General features: G+C 41.6%; 1 protein-coding gene across 2 annotated transcripts in view; it reads right to left on the bottom strand.

Annotated features, from left to right (window-relative positions):
- LOC129823119 (brefeldin A-inhibited guanine nucleotide-exchange protein 1-like) overlaps positions 1–23,105 on the bottom strand; it is a 119,431-nt gene that overhangs the window by 57,307 nt on the left and 39,019 nt on the right. For both annotated transcript variants that reach the window (XM_055881882.1, XM_055881883.1), the window contains exons 2-4: positions 12,454–12,484; positions 3,483–3,636; positions 2,691–2,837 (exon numbers count right to left, since the gene is read on the bottom strand). In XM_055881882.1, the coding sequence (XP_055737857.1) occupies positions 2,691–2,837; positions 3,483–3,636; positions 12,454–12,484 (332 nt within the window). The remainder of the gene's footprint in view (positions 1–2,690; positions 2,838–3,482; positions 3,637–12,453; positions 12,485–23,105) is intronic.

The raw sequence follows: 23,105 nt of genomic DNA, 5'->3' as shown, positions 1-23,105 counted from the left end.
GTAACAAACAGACTTGCTAGTTTAGCTAACCAAACCATCAGCTCTAGCTTGGTATTATGAAAATCTACTTCAACATTGCCAATAAGGTTTTCAATTCGACCTTTGCTTTTAAAAGCAGCTCAAACATAGAACATGTAAGAATGAACTACAGCCACTGAATTCTAGCGTGCGTTATAGGGAAATAATGCACCCTCTAGAATGCCCTTCAGGTCAATCAGAAACGAGAATTCAACAATGCCACGATATAAGTGAGGGATAATCAATGAGGGGCTATGCAGTCAATGGAAAATAATGAACAACGTTGAAGTTGACCGTCCATGGAGTTGCATTATTTTCCAGAGAACGCATAGAGCCCCGAGTCCCTTTTATACCATGGCTATGTGTTCAACATCCACTGAAGTAGCTAGCAAGTTTACTAGACACACTATATAGCTAAAAGTATGTGGACAACCCTTCAAATGAGTGGATTCGGCTATTTCAGCCACACCCGTTGCTGACAGGTGTATAAAATAGAGCACACAGCCATGCAATCTCCATAGACAAACATTTGCAGTAGAATGGCCTTACTGAAGAGCTCAGTGACTTACAACGTGGCACTATCATAGGATCCCACCTTTCTAACAAGTCAGTTAGTCAAATTTCTGCCTTGCTGGAGCTGCCCTGGTCAACTGTAAGTGCTGTTATTGTGAAGTGGAAACATCTAGGAGCAACAACTCCTCAGCCGCGAAGTGGTAGGTCACACAAGCTAACAGAACGGGACCGCCGAGTGCTGAAGCACGTAGCATGAAAAATCGTCTGTCCTCGGTTGCAACACTCACTAACGTGTTCCAAACTGCTTCTGAAAGCAAAGTCAGTACAATAATTGTTCGTCGGGAGCTTAATGAAACGAGTTTCCATGGCCGAGCAGCCAGACAAGCCTAAGACCACCATGCGCAATGCCAAGCGTCGGCTGGACTGGTGTAAAGCTCGCCGCCATTAGACTCTGGAGCAGTGGAAACACGTTCTGTCGAGTGATGAATCACGCTTCACCATCTCTGGGATGAAATGCAAGGCCGACTGCGAGCCAGGCCTAATTGCCCAACATCAGTGCCCAACCTCAATAATGCTCTTGTGGCTGAATGGAAGCAAGTCCCAGCAACAATGTTTCAACATCTAATGGAAAGCCTTCCCAGAAGAGTGGAGGTTGTTACAGCAGCAAAGGGGGGACCAACTCCATATTAATGCCCATGATTTTGGAATGAGATCGACAAGCAGGTGTCCACATACTTTTGGCCATGTAGTTTAGCTACAGTAATTGCCTAGGTAACCAAACAGACTTGCAAGTGTAGCTAACCAATCCATCAGGCCAAGCACGACTCCAGAGCCACCATTAAGTTTGCTGATGACACAACGGTGGTAGGCCTGATCACCGACAACAATAAGACAGCCTATAAGGAGGAGGTCAGAGACCTTGCAGTGTGGTGCCAGGACAACAACCTCTCCCTCAATGTTAGCAATACAAAGGAGCTGATTGTGGACTACAGGAATAGGAGGGCTGAACACACCCTCATTCACATCGACAGGGGCTGTAGTGGAGCAGGTTGAGAGCTTCAAGTTCCTTGGTGTCAACATCACCAACAAACTATCATGGTCCAAACACACCAAGACAGTTGTGAAGACGGCACGACAAAGCCTTTTCCCCCTCAGGAGACTGAAAAGACTTGACATGGGTCCCCAGATCCTCAAAAGGTTCTACAGCTGCACCATCGAGAGCATCCTGTCCGGTTGCATTACCGGCTGGTATGACAACTGCTCGGCATCCGACCGCAAGACGGTGCAGAGGGTAGTGCGTACAGCCTAGTACATCACTGCGGCCAAGCTTTCTGCCATCCAGGACCTATATACTAGACGGTATCAGAGGAAGGACCATAAAATTGTCAAAGACTCCAGTCACCCAAGTCATAGACAGCTCACTCCGCTACCGCACGGCAAGTGGTACCGGAGTGCCAAAGTCTAGGTCCAAAAGGCTCCTTAACAGCTTCTACCCCCAAGCCATAAGACTTCTGAACAATTAATCAAATGGCACTTGGACTATTTACATTGACCCCCCCCCCACCCCTTTGTTTTTACACTGCTGCTACTTGCTGTTTATTATCTATGCATAGTCACTTTACCCATACCTACATGTAGAAATTACCACGAATAACCTGTATCCCCACACATTGACTCAGTACCGGTACCCCCTGTATATAGCCTCATTATTATTATTTTATTGGGTTCCTTTTTTTTACTGAAGTTTATTTACTAAATATTTTCTTAACTCTATTTTCTTGAAACTGCATTGTTGGTTAAGGGCTTGTTCGGTACATGTGACAAATAACATTTCATAAATTTGAACTTGCTATTATGAAAATCGAATTCAACAATGCCAATAATGTTTTCATTTCGACTTTTGCTTTCAAAAGCAACTCAAACATGTAAGAATGAACTACAGACATGGAATTCTAAAGTGCGTTATAGGGAAATAATGCACGCTCCAGAATGCCCTTTAAGCCAATCAGAAATTAGAATTCAACAATGCCATGGTAGAAACAGATAACACAATTCTACATTCTAAATAATCACCATGTAGGCAAGAATAGAATCTAACAGCAGAACACACAATATCCAAAAAACACTTCCTTGCAGACCAAACAACCGCAGATGCCAACCTTAATGATCTGTAGCTGCACCCCCTCATCTGTCTGTGGTCCCTGGAAGCAGCCACAGATGGTCTCGATGATCCTGTCGATGAGCTTCTTGCCAGGGGCCGTGCTGTCTGGAGCGCTGCCGGTCAGGTGGCCGTACGCTATCAGCTTCTACAGGAAAAACACCAAACACACAAAACAACACAGTCAGATAGACACTAATCTCCCGTGGGAAGATTCTGCGTGGAGACCGAAGAATCTGCCAGGACTGAATGGGATGTGTGATAACGAGCTGCATTAGTTCTGGCCTTTGCGTTTTCGTCACTGGTCATTTGGAAGTATCAAGATTGGGCGACGGCTTTGGCTAAGTCTTCTTTAGCGAAAGTGCAGCTCTCAATTTCTCTCCATTTCTAACACATACAGTATAGACACAGTAGTTAATCACTGACCAAATAACGCAAGATTTTACTTCTGATTTAACAGAGATTAGATAAACACAACTTCTAAATTTCATTCAGAAAACACCCCAAAACATCATGAACTGCACTGTGAATCAGTGTCACTGAACTTTGAGTCTGTTTATGTAAATACAACATTTATTTATTTCAGGTCAACATCAAATTCCAGTTAGATATTGCACAGAAACTTAAATAACTTTAGATGACTCCAAGCTGTGTGTATGATTTAATATCAATATAGTCCTTAACCAAATGACCATATTTGTTTTGCCATATCATTACGGTGATGGTAAGAAACATGCAGCCTGGACAGTTTTAAACACACAAGGTTCACGTCCTGACCTCCTCTACTACTGACCTGTAAACAGTCTAGTGATGTGATGACGATCCGGGGACATTTGGACTGACATGCCAACTCAAACGGCAGGAAGTACTTGTCGGCCTCTACGAAGTTGGTCTTTGATTTGATTGGCGGAAGAGTGCTGGAATCTGATTTCCTGTCTGGAGGAGGACTGGAGACAACAAAAAAAAAGAAAATCGAGCTCAAAGTACATATAGATATTGTTACTTTCATTTATTATTTTTTTTGTATTTTTCTTAAAACTACATTGTTGGTTAAGGCTTGTAAGTAAGCATTTCACTGTAAGGTTGTATTCGGCACATGTGACAAATACAATTTGATTTGCTATTCTGTCATCTACACAAAGCATGAAAAAAACCAATTTTAAGCAGTATTTATTCTGGCAATCACACACTACTAACATACTGTAGCAGGCACAAAAGAACCGTCTGAAACTAGATCCCCTACATACTGGTCTTGACGAGAAGAAAAATAACTATTGGGGGAGGTTCTGTTCTGCACTGTTCAACCAATCCAGTAAATGTGGAGGAGGAGTTAAGATGCACTGTCGCCTTGTTAACGTCCAAAAGGGGAAACCGTGTCACATGCGCTCTTTCCATTTCCTCTGAAAACCGGAACATCCAGTTGTTGGGGACTCGGCAGAAGGTAACACACTACTGACAGTGTACTATTTATGTCTTTATGTATGTTCTTTATGCAGCTCAATTAGATACACTGTAAGCAGCCAACTCTTATAAAGAAAGGTGCCTGCAATTAATCTACCACTCATCTATTTTAGGAGAAGAGATCCATGATGTCATACACCTGATAATAATTTTCTCTGCTCTGTCGAGTGTGTCTTTATACCTTCAAAAGCCTTTGTGGACAAAATCACATCCTTGTTACTGTTGCTAAGGAATAAAACCAAGGATAAAGCCATATGTGTGAGTGTTGTTTGTCTTTATGGATCGTAAATCTAAACCAGGGGGTTCTCAGTTGTACGCTAAAACATTATAGATCTAAACCAGGGGTCCTTAGCTGTACGCTAAAACATTATCCATCAGAACAACCACACCCAAACTGCACTGAGCTCTGAGCCAAGGACGGAGGGAGAGAAGGAGGCAGAGCGAGAGAGTGAGAGAGAGAGGAAGAGAGAGAGAGAGGAAGAGGAGTGAAGGGCTGTGTTGTTTGTGTCTTGGCAGAGAGAAAGGATGACTTCAGCTTCTTTAGAGTGATGACCTCGCAGAGTGCAGTGGGACACAGGATAGAGAGGGAGAGAGAAAGAGAGGGACAGAGAAAAAGAGAGAGAGACAGACTGACAGAGAGAGGGGAAAAGGAGAAGAGGAAGCATACAGAATTTTGAGAGGCGATGTGGCCATTTCAAATATAATATGGTCTCCCGTCGTGTCCATTCATCCCATAATGTTATTTTGAATGGAAATGTCCATTCCACTTATGCTAATTCTATGAGTCACAGTCCCTCTCTGCTCAGCATGCGTTCTCCCCTCTAAAAAGCAACTTATAGGATTAGCCTGCTCATATTCATAATTGACATGAAATGGGGTTGAGCCATGCATCTATGGAGACTAGAGAATGCTAACACGTTGCTTCTGGTCTTACAATTTTTGACACTTTTTGGCTTACAAAAGATCCTTGCGAATAAGTGTTAAGTGGATGTTTTTTTCGTACTTTTCTGAAACCCGAAAGCCAGGGTAACTTGCGAAAGTTTAGGTAAGGTGTCTGTATATAAAATGACTACATCCCTCACTCCTCCCCCACCTAAAGTCAACTTGGGAATGGCATTTGTGAGAAGAAGCTTAGATATGGGCTGTGTCTGAATACCCATACTTAGTAGGCCGTTTGAGTATGCCAAAAAATAAAGTTTAATAGCATGCAACATTTCGAAAATAGATCTCCACTTTAAATGCCTGTATGTCATACTGATTTTGGTTTTGACAACAGCTGATCAATTAGAAATGTGGATGTGTTACCGAAATCAACGAATAACGAGATAAAATGCAAACCCGCATAACGCATTCTCAGTATGTGAAAATCTAATGTTTCATAGTATGTACATTTTCTAAAATCGTGTATGGTTTAAAAGCCAGGACTCATTTCGCCTCTTCATCTAGTATAAATCGATGCACACTTTTCCACAATGGATTGAAGATGTGATCTGCGCCTAGTTCTCTTCAAGTAGCCAAATAACAAAACTAGGCTACTTAATTGGGGAAGATGACGAATAGTGAAGTTTCTGCGGTGGTATTCAAATGTAAGTGAAGTCGTTTTTGTTCTCCTTAAAGTAGTTCTCCTTAGAGTAGCCTCCCGGGTGGCGCAGTGGTCTAGTGCACTGCATTGCAGTGCTAACTGCACTACCAGAGTCTCTGGGTTCGCCCCCAGGCTCTGTCGCAGCCGGCCGCGACCGGGAGGTCCGTGGGGCGACGCACAATTGGGCCAGCGTCGTCCGGGTTGGGGAGGGTTTGGCCGGTAGGGATTTCCTTGTCTCATCGCGCTCCAGCGACTCCTGTGGCGGGCTGGGCGCAGTGCGCGCTAACCAAGGGGGGCCAGGTGCACGGTGTTTCCTCCGACACATTGGTGCAGCTGGCTTCCGGGTTGGAGGCGCGCTGTGTTAAGAAGCAGTGCGGCTTGGTTGGGTTGTGCTTCGGAGGACGCATAGCTTTCGACCTTCGTCTCTCCCGAGCCCGTACGGGAGTTGTAGCGATGAGACAAGATAGTAATTACTAGCGATTGGATACCACGAAAATTGGGGAGAAAAGGGGATAAAATTTATATAAGAAAAAAAAAAAAAAAATTACCATGAGTATTGTATCGTGGGATACATCTTTGAAAACAGAACTCTTTAACATTTGTGAATGTGCCAGTACCAAGGACTCGGGATGTGGCTGTGTTAATGATGTCATGTTAATCAGGCCTTTTGATTTGAACATATGTATTGCTTTAGTTTTGTAGGCTAGGCTACCTAGCCTTTTGATTTGAACATTTGTTTTGGTGTGTGTACTAGGCTATTTAATTTTATTTATATATGTTACAGCACTTTGGTTTCACTAATAAATATGTTTAAATGGAAACAAATGATCTGTTTCTGTCTTCAGTCCTTTTTAAATAGGATAGATGGGCTATATGGTCTACAGTATAGGTTGAATGTGCTAAATAGTATGTGACGATGAGTACATAGCAGAGGTGGGACCAAGTCACTATTCGAGTCACAAGCAAGTTTCAAGGTCCAAGACGAGTCCCAAGTAGAAGGGTCAAGTCTTGAGTCAAGTCCAAGTCGTGCATTCTAAGAGCAAGTCAAGTCTCAAGTCAAGTTTAAAAAAAAAATCTATGCATGCAATGACTTGTTCAACTACAAATTGAGACCTTGGGACTATAAGGTTCTATCTAACATCTGTGTCAAATAAGTTAGTCACATATAATAGATCTTGGTTCTTTATATGTCCATAAAGTTATATTTTTGAAAAAGTACATTTTAAGTCAAAGAAATCAACTACTAGAAAGTTCTATCTGCAATCCAATCACAAGCTTGAACAAATACAGACGGACCAATCAGAACCCTTCTTTGCCAATGGCACGCAAGCAAAACAACACTGTCAGAAATCTTAAAGTAAATGTCACATCGTTGCTCAGTGATGGCAGTAATTTGTCTAATGACCATAATACATGTCTTAATGGATTTGCTGATGTGTTCCGACTCTATTTTGGTAAAATAGTGTTATTCTATAATTTATGTATTCCAATGGATAGTCTACTTAACTGAACATGTCTAATTCAAAAGTGTCAGATATAACTTTATTGCTGAACCCAGATTGACATTTCAGAGACATTAGGTTATATCTGCTATTGCACCCACCTAAACATGTTTTTTTTTTATGTCTCAGGATTTTCATACTCTGTACTTCAGGTACCTTTAAGGTGAGGACCTTAAAAAGGATCTGCCCCCTATTCCCCCAATTTCGCCCAAATCTAACTGCCTGTAGCTCAGGACCTGAAGCAAGGATATGCATATTCTTGATACCATTTGAAAGGAAACACTTTGAAGTTTGTGGAAATGTGAAATGAATGTAGGAGAATATAGCACATCAAATCTGCTAAAAGATAATACAAAGAAAAAAGTATGTGCTTTTTTTGTACCATCATCTTTGAAATGCAAGAGAAAGGCCATAATGTATTATTTCAGCCCAGGCGCAATATAGATTTTGGCCAGTAGATCAAGTTTTTTTATTTTATTTTTTTATATAGCCCTTCGTACATCAGCTAATATCTCGAAGTGCTGTACAGATGGCAGCAGTTTGTGGGCAACGTTTTATACTGATCCAATGAACCATTGCATTTCTGTTCAACATTTTGTATCAAGACTGCCCAAAAGTGCCTAATTGGTTTATTAATAACCTTTCAAGTTCATAACTGTGCACTCTGAAACAATAGCATGGTATTATTTCACTGTAATAGCTACTGTAAATTGGACAGTGCAGTTAGATTAACAAGAATTTAAGCTTTCTGCCAATATCCGATATGTCTATGTCCTGGGAAATTTTCTTGTTACTTAAAATCTCATGCTAATCGCATTAGCCTACGTTAGCTCAACTGTCGTCCTGTGGGGGACCCACCGATCCTGTAGAGGTTTTAATGGATTAAGAAAAAATAATTCACTACAAAACAGTTCTGAGATCTGGGATGTGAAAACTGATGCTCAATATCTCAGAACTATGCTTAGTGCAGATAGAACCTTATAGTCCCAAGGTCACAAAGTTAATTGTCTATTTATTGAGGCTACCAGACATCCATTTTCCTTATTTTGTCTATGACACAATTTGATTATGTAATAACTAAAAACAAATTCCAAATGCAAGCTTCATAACTCAATTATCAATTTCGAGAAATATTGATATACCAAAAGACAATTAGGCCTATGCTAGTAATTGTTGCTTGATGCCCCGTTGCTGGTGAGCATGCAAAGTAAACCATTAATATTCTTGACCACCAAACAATTTTTTGAGCTGCATATTTATTTATGTCAATCTTCTCTCCCTACAATTTGACGTTTGCGCTGCACTGATTCTATAGCTGTACATCAGCAATCTGTTCGCTTGCCCAGTTGATCTCTAACTTTTTGACTCGTGACCCACAAAAAGGAGTGGTCCAAAGCTCTCGACCACCGCGCACACACTTTTCTGGAGTCCAGAGCAAGCAGGATCATATATTTTCTATCTGTATTTTTCTTTCTCAAAAATATCGTAAATAATTTGCCAGAATATGTTACGTCTTCATCCCATAAGTATTGAAGGCGATGCTACAGCTATCTTTAACATACCGTACCACCACTGAGGCATATACTTTTAACCCACCCAAACTAGGCCTATCTGAAATAGGAAAATGATCAATGAAATCACTAGCCTATTGTTCTGGCAAAGATGAGTCCGTAGCAGATTGATAAACTGAATTTTATATGGATAATATTAACCTAGGTAGGCTACTGCTTTTGCTAGGCAAAACCGGAGAAAAGTAAACAAGTGCTTTCTGGTCACTAATCTGGATCCGTGCGCCCGCATTTGCGAGCCCATGCTGATGACTGGTCATTGATCAACAGTCAACACAACAACCTTTTTGGGCTCTGAAGCATAGATTACGATATTTGGTGCAATGCCGTAGACCTATGTTAGTAACCTGATCGAATAAACAAAGGTATAAATATAAAATACAAATGCTAGGTTATATCTAGCCTATAAAAATGTGTGAATTTCTGTATTTTTCCCATGCAATTTCACACTTGCGACCCCCCCCAAAACCTTCTCACTCCGCTACTGTAGGTTACCTGAAATGTGTGGACTGACAGTTTGTTGGTTGAATCAAAGGGCAGAGTGTGCGCTTCATTAGCAACATTTTTATTTTTTTGCAAGTACGATACGGTCTCTGGTTGGGTGGAGAGTAGCCTAATCCACCGTGACTCTGTGCCACAAAATGAGTGACAAAACATTACAAGATCTGGCCAGATATATTTCAATTCATCAGTCTCGAATCTTTATCGAGTCCTGAGTCTTGAGGCTCCAAGTCGAAGTCAAGTTTCAAGTTGTTTTATTTTCTATCAAGTCATCAAGAGTCAGACTCGAGTCCAAGTCATGTGACTCAAATCCACACCTCTGGTACATAGTATGCAGTACACTAATATGCATATTCAGACACGGCCAGTGTCTCTACCACCTCCCTCTACCCACCCCCTCAGCCTAGCTCCCCTCACCGACCACTGGGATCTGATTTGGGCAGAGCTAGCATAGCTGGCACATAGAACATTCTGATCCAGCCCTGATCATCCAGTCCTGCTGTGGGACTCTCGGGGGGGAGAGAGAAAGAGAGGGATGGAAATGGCGGGAGAAAGAAAGGATGAGGAGGAAAGGAGTGGCACTCATGGTACATTTCATTCCACTGACCCAGTTACCAGGCAGCAAAGCTCCACAAACACACACGCAAACTCTCCCTCTCCCAGGAGAAATACAGCCTACTTTTTGAGTGTATGTACTGACATGTATGTGTAACTGTTAGATACAGACACAAACACACACTACATGTTAATGTATCCTAATAAATGCTAATCGTAGTATTTTGTCTGTAATATCTTTTTCGTTGTGTGTCAGACCCCTGTAACACTAGCTGCCGCCATTGGCGTCGACTAATGGGTATCCTAATAAAATAAAACTCTCCCCCTCCCTCCCAGGCTAGAGCCAGGCACTAGGCAGGGGTCCATTAATGACAGGGAAAAGGGCTTTTAGAAGTAGACCCGGCTGAGAGACAAACAAAAACACACACACACACACCTTTTATACTAAACTCAAAGGCAAGCGAAAGGAAACAAGAAAATCACCTAAATTAACCAGGATGTATTTATTTTTCTTTTGTAAGATTTTATTTTTGATTTTTTTTTAACAATACAAAACATTCACCTACAAACAGCAGCATACAGATACAAACATCCACATCATCACCCCTGCCCAGACCCACCTGCTCGAACCTCCATTTCCAGCGCCTGTATCACTCTCCGCCACATGGCCTCAAACTGCACCATTTAGTTTTTCTCTGTCGCCCACACACTTTCAACAGTTTTTCAGTATACGTTTTGTTCAAGATGATTGACTAGAAATGTATCGTCCAACCCATCGGGTATCTCACTGCACCCTCAGATGCCATGTCTTGAAATATGCAGACAGACGGATTAAAAGTACATTTACATGGTAACACTTCTGACAGCCGACTTTCTAATTCTGGCCATACCTTTGGGACTTTATAGCATTCCCAGAAGGCATGGATTATTGAGTGATTGTTAGTTTTACACTTAAGACAGGAGTCTGCCGTTGTACTGTAGAATTTGTGAATTTTGTCTCTTGTATAATAAATTCTATATATTAGTTTACACTGGATTAAGCGTACATTTTTGTTAACTGTAGTTCCATTAGTTATGTTCCAACATTCCCTCCACCAGTTATCCCCCCCCCCCTAAGAGATTGTCAGCTGAATAGGATCTCTCAAATCCAAACACTTCTTGATATGAACTGTTTAAGTTGCATGTATTTGAAAATATCTACAATTGCTTTGTAAAATTCGGTAATGGAAATACATGTATTTCCTATTACTAAGTCATTTATGGTTTCTATGCCTTTAGTTTTCCATGTGGACAATGTATCGGTGAATTCTGAAAAGCTATCCAAGGATTGTTCAAAAGGGTTGTGTTTTTAGGGAGTGATATTGTTTCTTGTAGAATATGTTTTATTTTCTTCCATATTGTTATAGTGTTCTGAACTATGAAGTTGTTCGTTCTTAGCTTTATCCTTAAAAAATAGACAAGTAAAAAGATTTTTGAGGATGAGAATGCGCATTTTCAATATGTACCTATTGTCCCTCTTTAGTACATTTAACTATATGTCACAAGTAAAATCCCTGGGTAGCGAGTTGATACAATTCCAAGTCTGGAAGATTAAAACCCCCCTCTGATTTAGGAAGATGGAAAACTTTCCTTTGTATTCTATAAGTTAACTTTTCCCATATAAAGTCTGCTATGATCAAGTATACATTTTTAATGAATGTCTTCGGTGGGGTAATTGGTATTACCGAGAATAAATATACAATCTTTTGGAGCCATGCCATTCTGAAGATATTTATTTGACCTGTAAGATTTATGGGAAGGTTGTTCCATTATTAGATCTGATTTCATATTGTTGAGTAATGGGGTACAGTTATCTTTATATATCCTAAGTATTTCATATTTTTTGTGGTCCACTTAAAAAATTGCCGTAGATCTCCTATTGCCATTATTTCGTTTTTTTCCCACGTTCATTTTATATCCTGAGATTTTTAAGTACTCTGAAAATATTTTTAGCAAGGGAGGCATTGAGTTTTCAATATTGATCAGGTATATCAGGAGATCATCTGCAAATAAGTTTAATAAACATTCATGTTTACCAATACTAACACCTGTTACATTTGGGTCCTGTCTAATTATGTCTGTAAGAGGTTCAATTGCCAGTGCAAACAGGAGGGGGGAGAGAGGACATCTATGGCTTGTGCCCCTTTCTAAAGCAATTATTATTTGTGTATATTTTTGGTTTAGGATATTTTAGGATAATACTATTTTTATTAAATGTATTATTTCAGCTGGAAAGTTGAAAGATTCCAAAGTTTTGAATTGAAAAGGCCATTCACAACAGCCATTATAGATACATCTTATTTTTGTTGCGTATTGTATTAAACTGAATCTTGTTTTTGTATTTGTTTGTAAGTGTCTATTTTGAATAAACCTTGCTTGATTGATATGTATTAAGTCTGGTAAGACTTCTGCCATTCTGTTGCTTATGAGCTTTGTTATTATATTATTGTCACAATTTATTAAACTTATGGGTCTTTAATCTCCAGATCTTTTAAAATATTCACACGGGGTGTAACCAGGATATATTTCTGTGAAACTGAATTAAAATCAATTTACCTTAATTTTTCAGACTCTTCCTTTATTTCCTCTGAAAAAAAAGAGAAAGAGAGGGAGGGAGAAACTGTTAGAAACATTGAAGTAACAGCCAAGGATGAGAGTCAATTATGCAGTATTTTACTAAACTAATGACACCATTGGGAATAGCAGATAGCAGGGCCAGGCAGCGGTAAGGAGCCTGCATCTATCGGATCTAGCTTCCCTCTCTTGTCTCCAAGGCTCCCAGTGAATGTATGAAGAGTCAGAGTGAAGTGTTAATACATGCTTGAAGAGGATAAGAACCTCTTAGGACAAGGATTGGCCAGAAGAACCCTTCAACTTCTGTATGCATACTGTGAATAGTGACATTCTCAAAGGGATACACACACTTACATGCGCACACACGTAAGCACGCACTCACGTTCACACACACACGTAACAGTCTTGCTTCCGTCCCTCTCCTTACCCCAACCTAGGCTCGAACCAGGGACCCTCAGCACACGTCGTCAACAGTTACCCATGAAGCATTGTTACCTATCGTTCCATAAAAGCCTCACCCATTGCAGAGCAAGTGGCGTCAACGATTGACACGCTACTAGTGCATACCGCTGACTAGCTAGCCATTTCACACCGGTTACACACATTCATTAAGAAGTTAGCGATGCCTGGGTTGACTCATAACCTGCAGCCCCCGCGGTTATATATGCAGGGCGGACAGTTTAGGGTCATTAAATACTGTGTGGCTAAAGGGTGGGTGGGTGGGTGGCAGGCGGGTTGAATAAAGAGAAACAATACCTTAGAACAGGGGTACGTGCAATGCCGTCGGGGGTACGCCAAATTAAAATGTGATTCACATTTTCAAACAGTCCATTTATATTTCCAGCGGCTATACATTTTGTTTTTTTACTTGCCTTAGTAGCCTCGTTTCATTGACCAAAAATAAAATGAAACCATCTAGTGTTCAGCGAAATAACAACACAATGTCAAATACAGATAGCTTAGTCAAATAATTAAAATCCAATCACATGGTTACTCTCTCGCGGGAATTCCACCAGCCGTATGTAGACAAACTGCTCATGTTGGTATCTGTACTGATGGCGCAAAAGCCATGACAGGGAAACATAGTGGAGTGGTAACGCGCGTGCAAGCAGTTGCTCCCTACGCCACTTGTGTACCCTGCAGCATCCACCAAGAGGCTCTTGCTGCCAAGGGAATGCCTGACAGCTTGAAATACATTTTGGACACTACAGTGAAACTGGTTAACTTTGTTAAAGCAAGGCCCCTGAACTCTCGTGTATTTTCTGCACTATGCAATGATATGGGCAGCGACCATGTAACACTTTTACAACATACAGAAGTGCGCTGGTTATCAAAGGGCAAAGTGTTGATAAGTTTTTTTTTAAATTGAGAGACGAGCTTAAAGTTTTCTTTACTGACCATCATTTTCACTTGTCTAACCGCTTTCATGATGACGAGTTACTCACACGACTGGCCTATCTGGGTGATGTTTTTTCTCACCTGAATGATCTGAATCTAGGATTACAGGGACTCTCCGCAACTATATTCAATGTGTGGGACTGAATTGAGGCTATGATTAAAAAGTTGGAGCTCTTCTCTGTCTGCATTAAAAAGGACAACACAGGTATTTCCATCATTGTATGATTGTGTGCAAATGAACTCTAGCTTACGGACAATGTCAAATGTGATATAACGAAGCACCTGAGTGAGTTGGGTGCTCAATTACGCAGGTACTTTCCCGAAACGGATGACACAAACAACTGGATTTGTTATCCCTTTCATGCCCTGCCTCCACTACACTTAACGATATCTGAACAAGAGAGCCTCATCAAAATTACAACAAGCGGTTTTGTAAAAATTGAAGCCACTGCCAGATTTCTGGATAGGGCTGCGCTCCTGCCTTGGCAAATCACACTGTTAAGACACTGATGGCCTTTGCAACCACGTACCTATGTGAGAGTGGATTCTCAGCCTTCACTAGCATAAACACTAAATACAGGCACAGACCGTGTGTGGAAAAGGATTTAAGACTGAGACTCTCTCCAATACAACCCAACATTGCAGAGTTATGTGAATCCTTTCAAGCACACCCTTCTCATTAACCTGCGGTGAGTTATTCACCATTTTCGATGAACAAATAAGGTGGTTAAATAAAGAGCAAAATTATTGATTATTATTATATTATTATTTGTGCCCTGGTCCTATAAGAGCTCTTTGTCACTTCCCACGAGCCAGGTTGTGACAAAAACTCACACTCATTCTTATGTTTAATAAATGTATTGTATAGTGTGTGTGTGGCAGGCTTACAAACGATGGCAAAAAAAACAATATTTGAGAGTGCGCTGACCATGGTGCTGGAGGGGGTACACAGCTGGAGGTTGAATGTTTGAAGGGGTATGGGACTACAAAGAGTTGGGGAATCATTGGCCTACATGTATGCTTGGTGTTGGATAGAAAGTGACTGTGTGAGCCACACCAACAGACCCAATCATTGTTCTAGTCCCGCCGAGAGGAGAGGAGTCTGGGTGCTGTGCCGCTGTGCTCTGCCTGAAGCTGTATTCACTCTGCTCTGCAGCAGTCGCTGTTAGCGGCAAATCATGGGTTTAATTCACACACTGATATACAGGTGGCATCAAATCATGGGTTTAATTCACACACTGATATACAGGTGGCATCAAATCATGGGTTTAATTCACACACTGATATACAGGTGGCATCAAATCATGGGTTTAATTCACACACTGATATACAGGTGGCATCAAATCATGGGTTTAATTCACACACTGATATACAGGTGGCATCAAATCATGGGTTTAATTCACATACTGATATACAGGTGGCATCAAATCATGAGTTTAATTTACACACTGATATACAGGTGGCATCAAATCATGGGTTTAATTCACATACTGATATACAGGTGGCATGAAAGCATGGGTTTAATTCACACACTGATATACAGGTGGCATCAAATCATGGGTTTAATTCACACACTGATATACAGGTGGCATCAAATCATGGGTTTAATTTACACACTGATATACAGGTGGCATCAAATCATGGGTTTAATTCACACACTGATATACAGGTGGCATCAAATCATGGGTTTAATTCACACACTGATATACAGGTGGCATCAAATCATGGGTTTAATTCACATACTGATATACAGGTGGCATCAAATCATGGGTTTAATTCACACACTGATATACAGGTGGCATCAAATCATGGGTTTAATTCACATACTGATATACAGGTGGCACCAAATCATGGGTTTAATTCACATACTGATATACAGGTGGCACCAAATCATGGGTTTAATTCACATACTGATATACAGGTGGCACCAAATCATGGGTTTAATTCACATACTGATATACAGGTGGCATCACAGCATGAGAATTAGCTCTCTCAAAACTGACTCAAGGGGAGGAAACGTGTGCGGGTGTGCGGGTGTGCATGCGTGCGACAACACGTGTGTGCCAATTTTCACAGCAGTTTAGAAAGTGTATTAAAACACATAGGAACACTCCAAAGAACACTGCCCTCTTGTTATTAAAAAGGCCATTCAAATAGTGACAGCTTAATTATTTATATTACAAAATCTACTTGAGAGTCAAGCTAGCGTGCAACACTGGTTTCCCTTTTCCTTTCAGGGCCACTTTACAGTCTAGTAGGAATAGAATAAATCACCAGTCCATCACAGGCAGTCATTGAATAATTTGTAATATTTCCTCTTGAAAGCTCTTTTGTACTCCAGATACAGTTACATACCAAATAAAGGGGGCAGTTATGAACAAGTAGTATAGACTAGAGGATGGCTGTCTGAAACCGTGTTGTGTCCTTGTAGAACAGATCTGACAACTGATCTGAAGACATATTAGCATGTCAAGCTTTCATCCCATTCTACACCAGTCTGTCTGTGTAGAGGGCCGCTCCCTTGATATGTCTGGTCTGTGTTTGTCTTTCTCTCCCACTGCCATTTGTCTCTATGACTGGCTACTCTCTCTGTGTGTGTGTGTGTGTGTGTGTGTGTGTGTGTGTGTGTGTGTGTGTGTGTGTGTGTGCATCTGCATGTGTGTGTTTTATTCTACAGGGGCTGTAAAGCGCCAGTGAGGTAGTTTTAGTATGACTGAGAGGCAGTGATTAAGCAGGGAACAAGAAGGCAGTGTGGACTAATGCCTTACCCTGGGAGGAGAGTCAACAGTGATAAGAGACGCAGCAGAGCAATAACCTTCAGACACAGAGAGGGAGGAGAAAGAGAGACAGAGAAGAGGGAGAACGAGAGAGGGAGACATCAATGGAGTTAAGAAAGAAGAAGGAACAAGATAGAGGGAGAGAGTTGAGGAGGAAAAGCGAGTGAGGGTGGGGGGGTGAGAAATGAGAGATTTAGATTTTATTTTACTAGGGTGACAACTAGTCTTACTGGGGTCCGACACAAAACAAAAAATACATTACAGACAAGACTGCAATTTACACACATTAACATGTAGTGTAGGGTGTCTGTGTGTGTGTGCGCATCTAAAAGTTACACATACAGTGTATTCGGAAAGTATTCAGAACCCTTGACTTTTTCCACATTTTGTTACGTTACAGCCTTATTCTAAAATGGATTAAATAGTTTTTTTCCCCCCACATCAATCTACACACAATACCCCATAATGACAAAGCAAAAAAACAAACACAAAATTGTGCAAATGTATTCAAAATGTAAAACTGAAATACCTTTTTTTACATAAGTATTCAGACCCTTTGCTCCAGATTCCTCTGTGGAGATGGGAGAATCTTTAGTTTATTTAGTAAATATTTCCTTAACTCTATTTCTTGAACTGCATTGTTGGTTAAGGGCTTGTGAGGAAGCATTTCATTGTAAGGTCTACACCTGTTGTATTCAGCGTGTGTGGCAAATAACATTTGATTTGATCTTTACAACTATTGAATCATTATGTTTTGACTATGACAGTTTACAGTCTAAGGTAACACCAAGTAATTTAGTAATTTCCTCAAATTGCTCAACAGCCACACCGTTCATTACCAGATTCAGCGGTCTAGAATTTAGCGAATGATTTGTAGCTAATACAACACTCTTAGTTTCAGACATGCTCAGGACCAGTTTAATACTGGCCACCAACTCTAAAACGGACTGAAACTTTTTGTTTAGGGTTGCAGGGATTTCACTAGCTGTGGTTGCTGACGCGTATATGGTTGAATCATCAGCATACATGGACACACAGGCTTTGTTTAATGCCAGTGGCAGGTCATTGGTAAAAATTGAAAAGAGCAGAGGGCCAAGAGAGCTGCCCTGCAATACACCACACTTTACATGTTTAACATTAGAGAAGCTTCCATTAAAGAAAACCCTCTGTGTTTGATCAATAACTCTGAATCCACGATATGGCAGAGGTTGAAAAGTCATAACACATATGTTTTCTCAAAAACAGGTTATGGTCAATAATATCAAAGGCTGCCCTGAAAACTAATAGTACAGCTCCCACAATCTTCTTATTATCAATGTATTTCAATCAATCATCAGTCATTTGTGTACATGTTGAGTGCCCTTCTCTATAACTATGCTGAAAGTCTGTTGTTCATCCATTTACAGAGAAATTGTATTGTATTTAGTCACAAATAAATAAAATCCAACAGTTTGCTAAGAGCTGGCAGTAAGCTGATAGGTCTGCTGTTAGAACCAGTAAAGGCCACTTTACCATTCTTAGGTAGAGGAATGACTTTGGCTTCCATCCAGGCCTGAGGACAAGCACTTTCCTCTAGGCTCAGATTAAAGATATGACAAATAGGAGTGAATATAGAGTCAGCTACCATCCTCAGTAGCTCTCAGTAGTTTCCTGCCTAACTTGACCCACTTAGCCAATGAAGTAAACATAATCATACAAATAATTGTCAACATCAAATGGTTTTGTGATGAATAAGTCATCTGATTCAATGAAAATGGAGTTGAATGTCTTTCTGCCCATCATTTCATTTCAAGTACTCCAAAGGTTTTTCCATCATTCTTTATATCAATGATATTGGCTTCATAATACAGTTTCTTCTTCTTGTTGTTGAGTTTGGTCACATCATTTCTCAATTTGCAGTAAGTCAGATGTGCAGCCAGGCTTAATAGCCAATCATTTTGCCCCATCTCTTTCAACCATACAGTTTTTAAATTCCTCGTCAATCCATGGAGGCTTAACAGTTCTAAGAGTCAGTTTCTTAAAAGGTTTATCAATAATTGGAAGAAGCAATTTCATAAATTCATCAAGTGCAGTGTCTGGATACTCCTTATGAATTACATCAGACCAACACATATTTATTAGGAGAGGTAAGGAGGGGGGGGGGGGGTCCATAATGTGCTGTTCAAGAGCAGATGAACATCTCATTACACATTCTAGTGTGGATCAAGACAAGCTCACGTATCTGACCTCTGCACCTCACTGAATACCCCATAACCTGCTAGTGCCTGACACATACAGTGCATTCGGAAAGTATTCAGACCCATTCACTTTTTCCACATTTTGTTACGTTACAGCCTTGTTCTAAAATTAATTAAATCAATTTATCTACAAACAATACCCCATAATGACAGAGAAAACAGTTTTTTTATACGTTTTTGCAATTAAAACTAAAAACAGAAATACCTTATTTACATAAGTATTCAGACCCTTTGTTGCTATGAAACTCTAAATTAAACTCAGGTGCATCCTATTTCCATTGATCATCGTTGAGATGTTTCTACAACTGAATTGGAGTCCATCTGTGGTAAATTCAATTGATTGAACATGATTTGGAAAGGCACACACCTGTCTATATAAGGTCCCACAGTTGACAGTGCATGTCAGAGCAAAAACCAAGCCATGAGGTCAAAGGAATTGTCCGTAGAGCGCCCGGCCAAACTGAGCAATCGGGGGAGAAGGGCCTTAGTCGGGGAGGTCACCAATAACCTGATGGTCACTCTGACAGAGCTCCAGAGTTCCTCTGTGGAGATGGGAGAACCTTCCAGAAGGACAACCATCTCTGCAGCACTCCACCAATCAGGTCTTTATGGTAGAGTGGCCAGACGGAAGCCACTCCTCAGTAAAAGTCACATGACAGCCTGCTTGGAGTTTGCCAAAAGGCACCTAAAGACTCTCAGACCACGAGAAACAAGATTCTATGGTCTGATGAAACCTTGATTGAACTCTTTGGCCTGAATGCCAAGTATCACGTCTGGAGAAAACCTGGTAACATCCCTACGGTGAAGCATGGTGGTGGCATGCTTCATGGGGATGTTTTTCAGCGGCAGGGACTGGGAGACTAGTCAGGATTGAGGGAAAGATGAACGGAGCAAAGTACAGAGAGATCCTTGATGGAAACCTGCTCTCAGACTGGGGTGAAGGTTCACCGCAGGAGTGGCTTCGAGACAAGTCTCTGAATGTACTTGAGTGGCCCAGCCAGAGCCCGGACTTGAACCCGATTGAACATCTCTGGAGAGACCTGAAAATAGCTGTGCAGCAACGCTCCACATCCAACCTGACAGAGCTTGAGAGGATCTGCAGAGAAGAATGATAGAAACTCCCTAAATACAGGTGTGCCAAGCTTGTAGCGTCATACCCAAGAATACTCAAGGCTGTAATCGCTGCCAAAGGTGTTTCAACAAAGTACTGAGTAAAGGGTCTGAATACTTATGCAAATGTGACATTTCCGGTTTTTATTTGTAAGAAATTAGCAAAAATGTCAAAAGACCTGTTTTTTCTTTGTCATTATGGGGTATTGTGTGTAGATTGATGAAGGGGGGGGGGGGGGGGGGGGGCGACAATTTAATCAATTTTAGAATAAGGCTGTAACTTAACAAAATGTGGGGAAAAAAGTCAAGGGGCCAGAATACTTTTCGAATGCACTGTACAAATTTCACAAGGACTAGCCTATAGAGTTGTTCTCTCATTTTAGTGTGCACATTTTTGATCCAGCTCAGCACCATCACCCCCAGAAATGGACTGCGCGGTCACCACTGTTTGAAGCCCATAGCAGCATTAGAACACAGGCTGACAGACCTTTGTAACATAGCCGTGTTGACTCAGTCCTTGCTGGGAGAGAGTAGCAGAGATAAAACAGTGGCTCTGTGCTACTGTGACTGCATCAAGACCCTTCAAATAAAAATGTAGGAATCCTTCAGACAGCATATCCACTGCATAGCTTTTTTCTGTTTCACAAAGACAGATTCATATGCAAGAGAGTGTAAGGAGTCAAAATAATGTAGTGATATCTATTCAACAGGCATACATCAGCCCTGTATTGGATCAGCTCTTGGGCATACAGTTGTTTAAACCAAAGCACACACAAAGTGTTGGATTGGAATGTCGGGATTGGAATGTCTTCACTGTCAGCTATATCAGGTCATTAGTTGAATGTGTAGGTAGTGTTGACGAGTAATTGTCACCAATGGCGTTGAGCTCTGAAACCATGGCAACGGTAAGAGCTAACCAGGGCCCTCAGTGAGACAGAGTAACATCCTGGACACCCCAGGGAGTTTTTATTAATGTGGAACTGGCTCGCCGATTTGGTGCCTCAACCCTCCCAATACCTGAATTCAACAGAGACACACACCCACAACACATGACTCACACATACATACACACACAGAGACAGGCAGATGCACACACACACACACACACACACAATAGGATGACCTATTATTAATTTACATCTCATTTTCAGCAAGCCCTTTTGTCTCCCAAAGCTGTTATGAATACAGCCAATTAACGGGGAAAATGTAATGTGACTAACTTCACCTCTTGTTGCCCGTCTCTCTGCCCTATAATATAAAATCTCTTCCACAATTCACAAGTCACAACATTCACCAAGCAGCACTAAAAACAACACATTAGAAGTCATATTTATCATACTGTATTGATGTCTGTGCACTAGCCTGGTTCTGTGGTTCTGCTGAGAGCTGACAGGCTTTGTGTTTTATGTTGTTCTGTGTATTGTGGTTCTGTGTATTATGTGGTTCTGTGTTTTATGTGGTTCTGTGTTTTATGTGGTTCTGTGTATTATGTTGTTCTGTGTATTATGTTGTTCTGTGTATTATGTGGTTCTGTGTATTCTGGGCTTGAGTGCTAATCAAAGGACATGAACACCAGGCAGAGTGAGAGGCATGCTTTCCCACCAGTAGCCTACCAATCACACATGGCAATGCTGATGACCGAGTGAGTGAGTGAGTGGTGACAAACATAATGAGTTGAGTTCACATCAACACATCAAAGGATGGATGAGGCCCTCATGCTGTTCTACAGAGGAAATCATACACATAATTGTATAATAATACACACACAAGTGCATGGAATACACACATATACAGGACCCTGGGATGCTCCAACAATCAACATTATTGTCTTGGGTAAAGCAAACCCATGCACAAACTCAATCAACAACCAAGCGCTTAACTTGTAAATGTATAATAAACTGCAGGTTGAAACATTTCAAACTATATCATACTTTGTAGATTTGATTCCAAATCAGGCTTAATAAGTGGTGATAACCCATGTATAGAGAAAGGGGAGCGCTACATCCCAATATGGCGAGTGGGTGTGTGGAAAGGAAAGGAGTGGGTGTGTGGAAAGGAACGGAGTGGGTGTGTGGAAAGGAAAGGAGTGGGTGTGTGGAAAGGAAAGGAGTGGGTGTGTGGAAAGGAAAGGAGTGGGTGTGTGGAAAGGAACGGAGTGGGTGTGTGGAAAGGAACGGAGTGGGTGTGTGGAAAGGAAAGGAGTGGGTGTGTGGAAAGGAAAGGAGTGGGTGTGTGGAAAGGAAAGGAGTGGGTGTGTGGAAAGGAAAGGAGTGGGTGTGTGGAAAGGAAAGGAGTGGGCGTGTGGAAATGAGTGGGTGTGTGGAAAGGAGTGGGTGTGTGGAAAGGAGTGGCTGTGTGGAAATGAGTGGGGGGTGTGGAAAGGAGTGGGTGTGTGGAAAGGAAAGGAGTGGGCGTGTGGAAATGAGTGAGATGTGTGGAAATGAGTGGGGTGTGTGGAAATGAGTGGGGTGTGTGGAAAGGAAATGAGTGGGGTGTGTGGAAAGGAGTGGATGTGTGGAAAGGAGTGGGTATGTGGAAAGGAGTGGGTGTGTGGAAAGGAAAGGAGTGGGTGTGTGGAAAGGAAAGGAGTGGGTGTGTGGAAAGGAAAGGAGTGGGTGTGTGGAAAGGAAAGGAGTGGGTGTGTGGAAAGGGTAGGAGTGAGTGTGTGGAAAGGAAAGGAGTGGGCGTGAGGAAAGGAAAGGAGTGGGCGTGTGGAAAGGAAAGGAGTGGGCGTGTGGAAAGGAAAGGAGTGGGCGTGTGGAAAGGAAAGGAGTGGGCGTGTGGAAAGGAGTGGGTGTGTGGAAAGGAAAGGAGTGGGTGTGTGGAAAGGAGTGGGTGTGTGGAAAGGAAAAGAGTGGGTATGTGGAAAGGAGTGGGTGTGTGGAAAGGAAAGGAGTGGGTGTGTGGAAAGGAAAGGAGTGGGTATGTGGAAAGGAGTGGGTGTGTGGAAAGGAAAGGGTCTGTGGAAAGGAAAGGAGTGGGTGTGTGGAAAGGAAAGGAGTGGGTATGTGGAAAGGAAAGGAGTGGGCGTGTGGAAATGAGTGGGGTGTGTGGAAAGGAAAGGAGTGGGTGTGTGGAAAGGAAAGGAGTGGGTATGTGGAAAGGAGTGGGT

The sequence above is a fragment of the Salvelinus fontinalis genome, chromosome 25, assembly GCF_029448725.1.
Source record: "Salvelinus fontinalis isolate EN_2023a chromosome 25, ASM2944872v1, whole genome shotgun sequence".
NCBI lineage: Eukaryota > Metazoa > Chordata > Actinopteri > Salmoniformes > Salmonidae > Salvelinus > Salvelinus fontinalis.
Note: the sequence above shows the minus strand (reverse complement) of the source record. Positions and strands in the feature narration are given on the sequence as shown.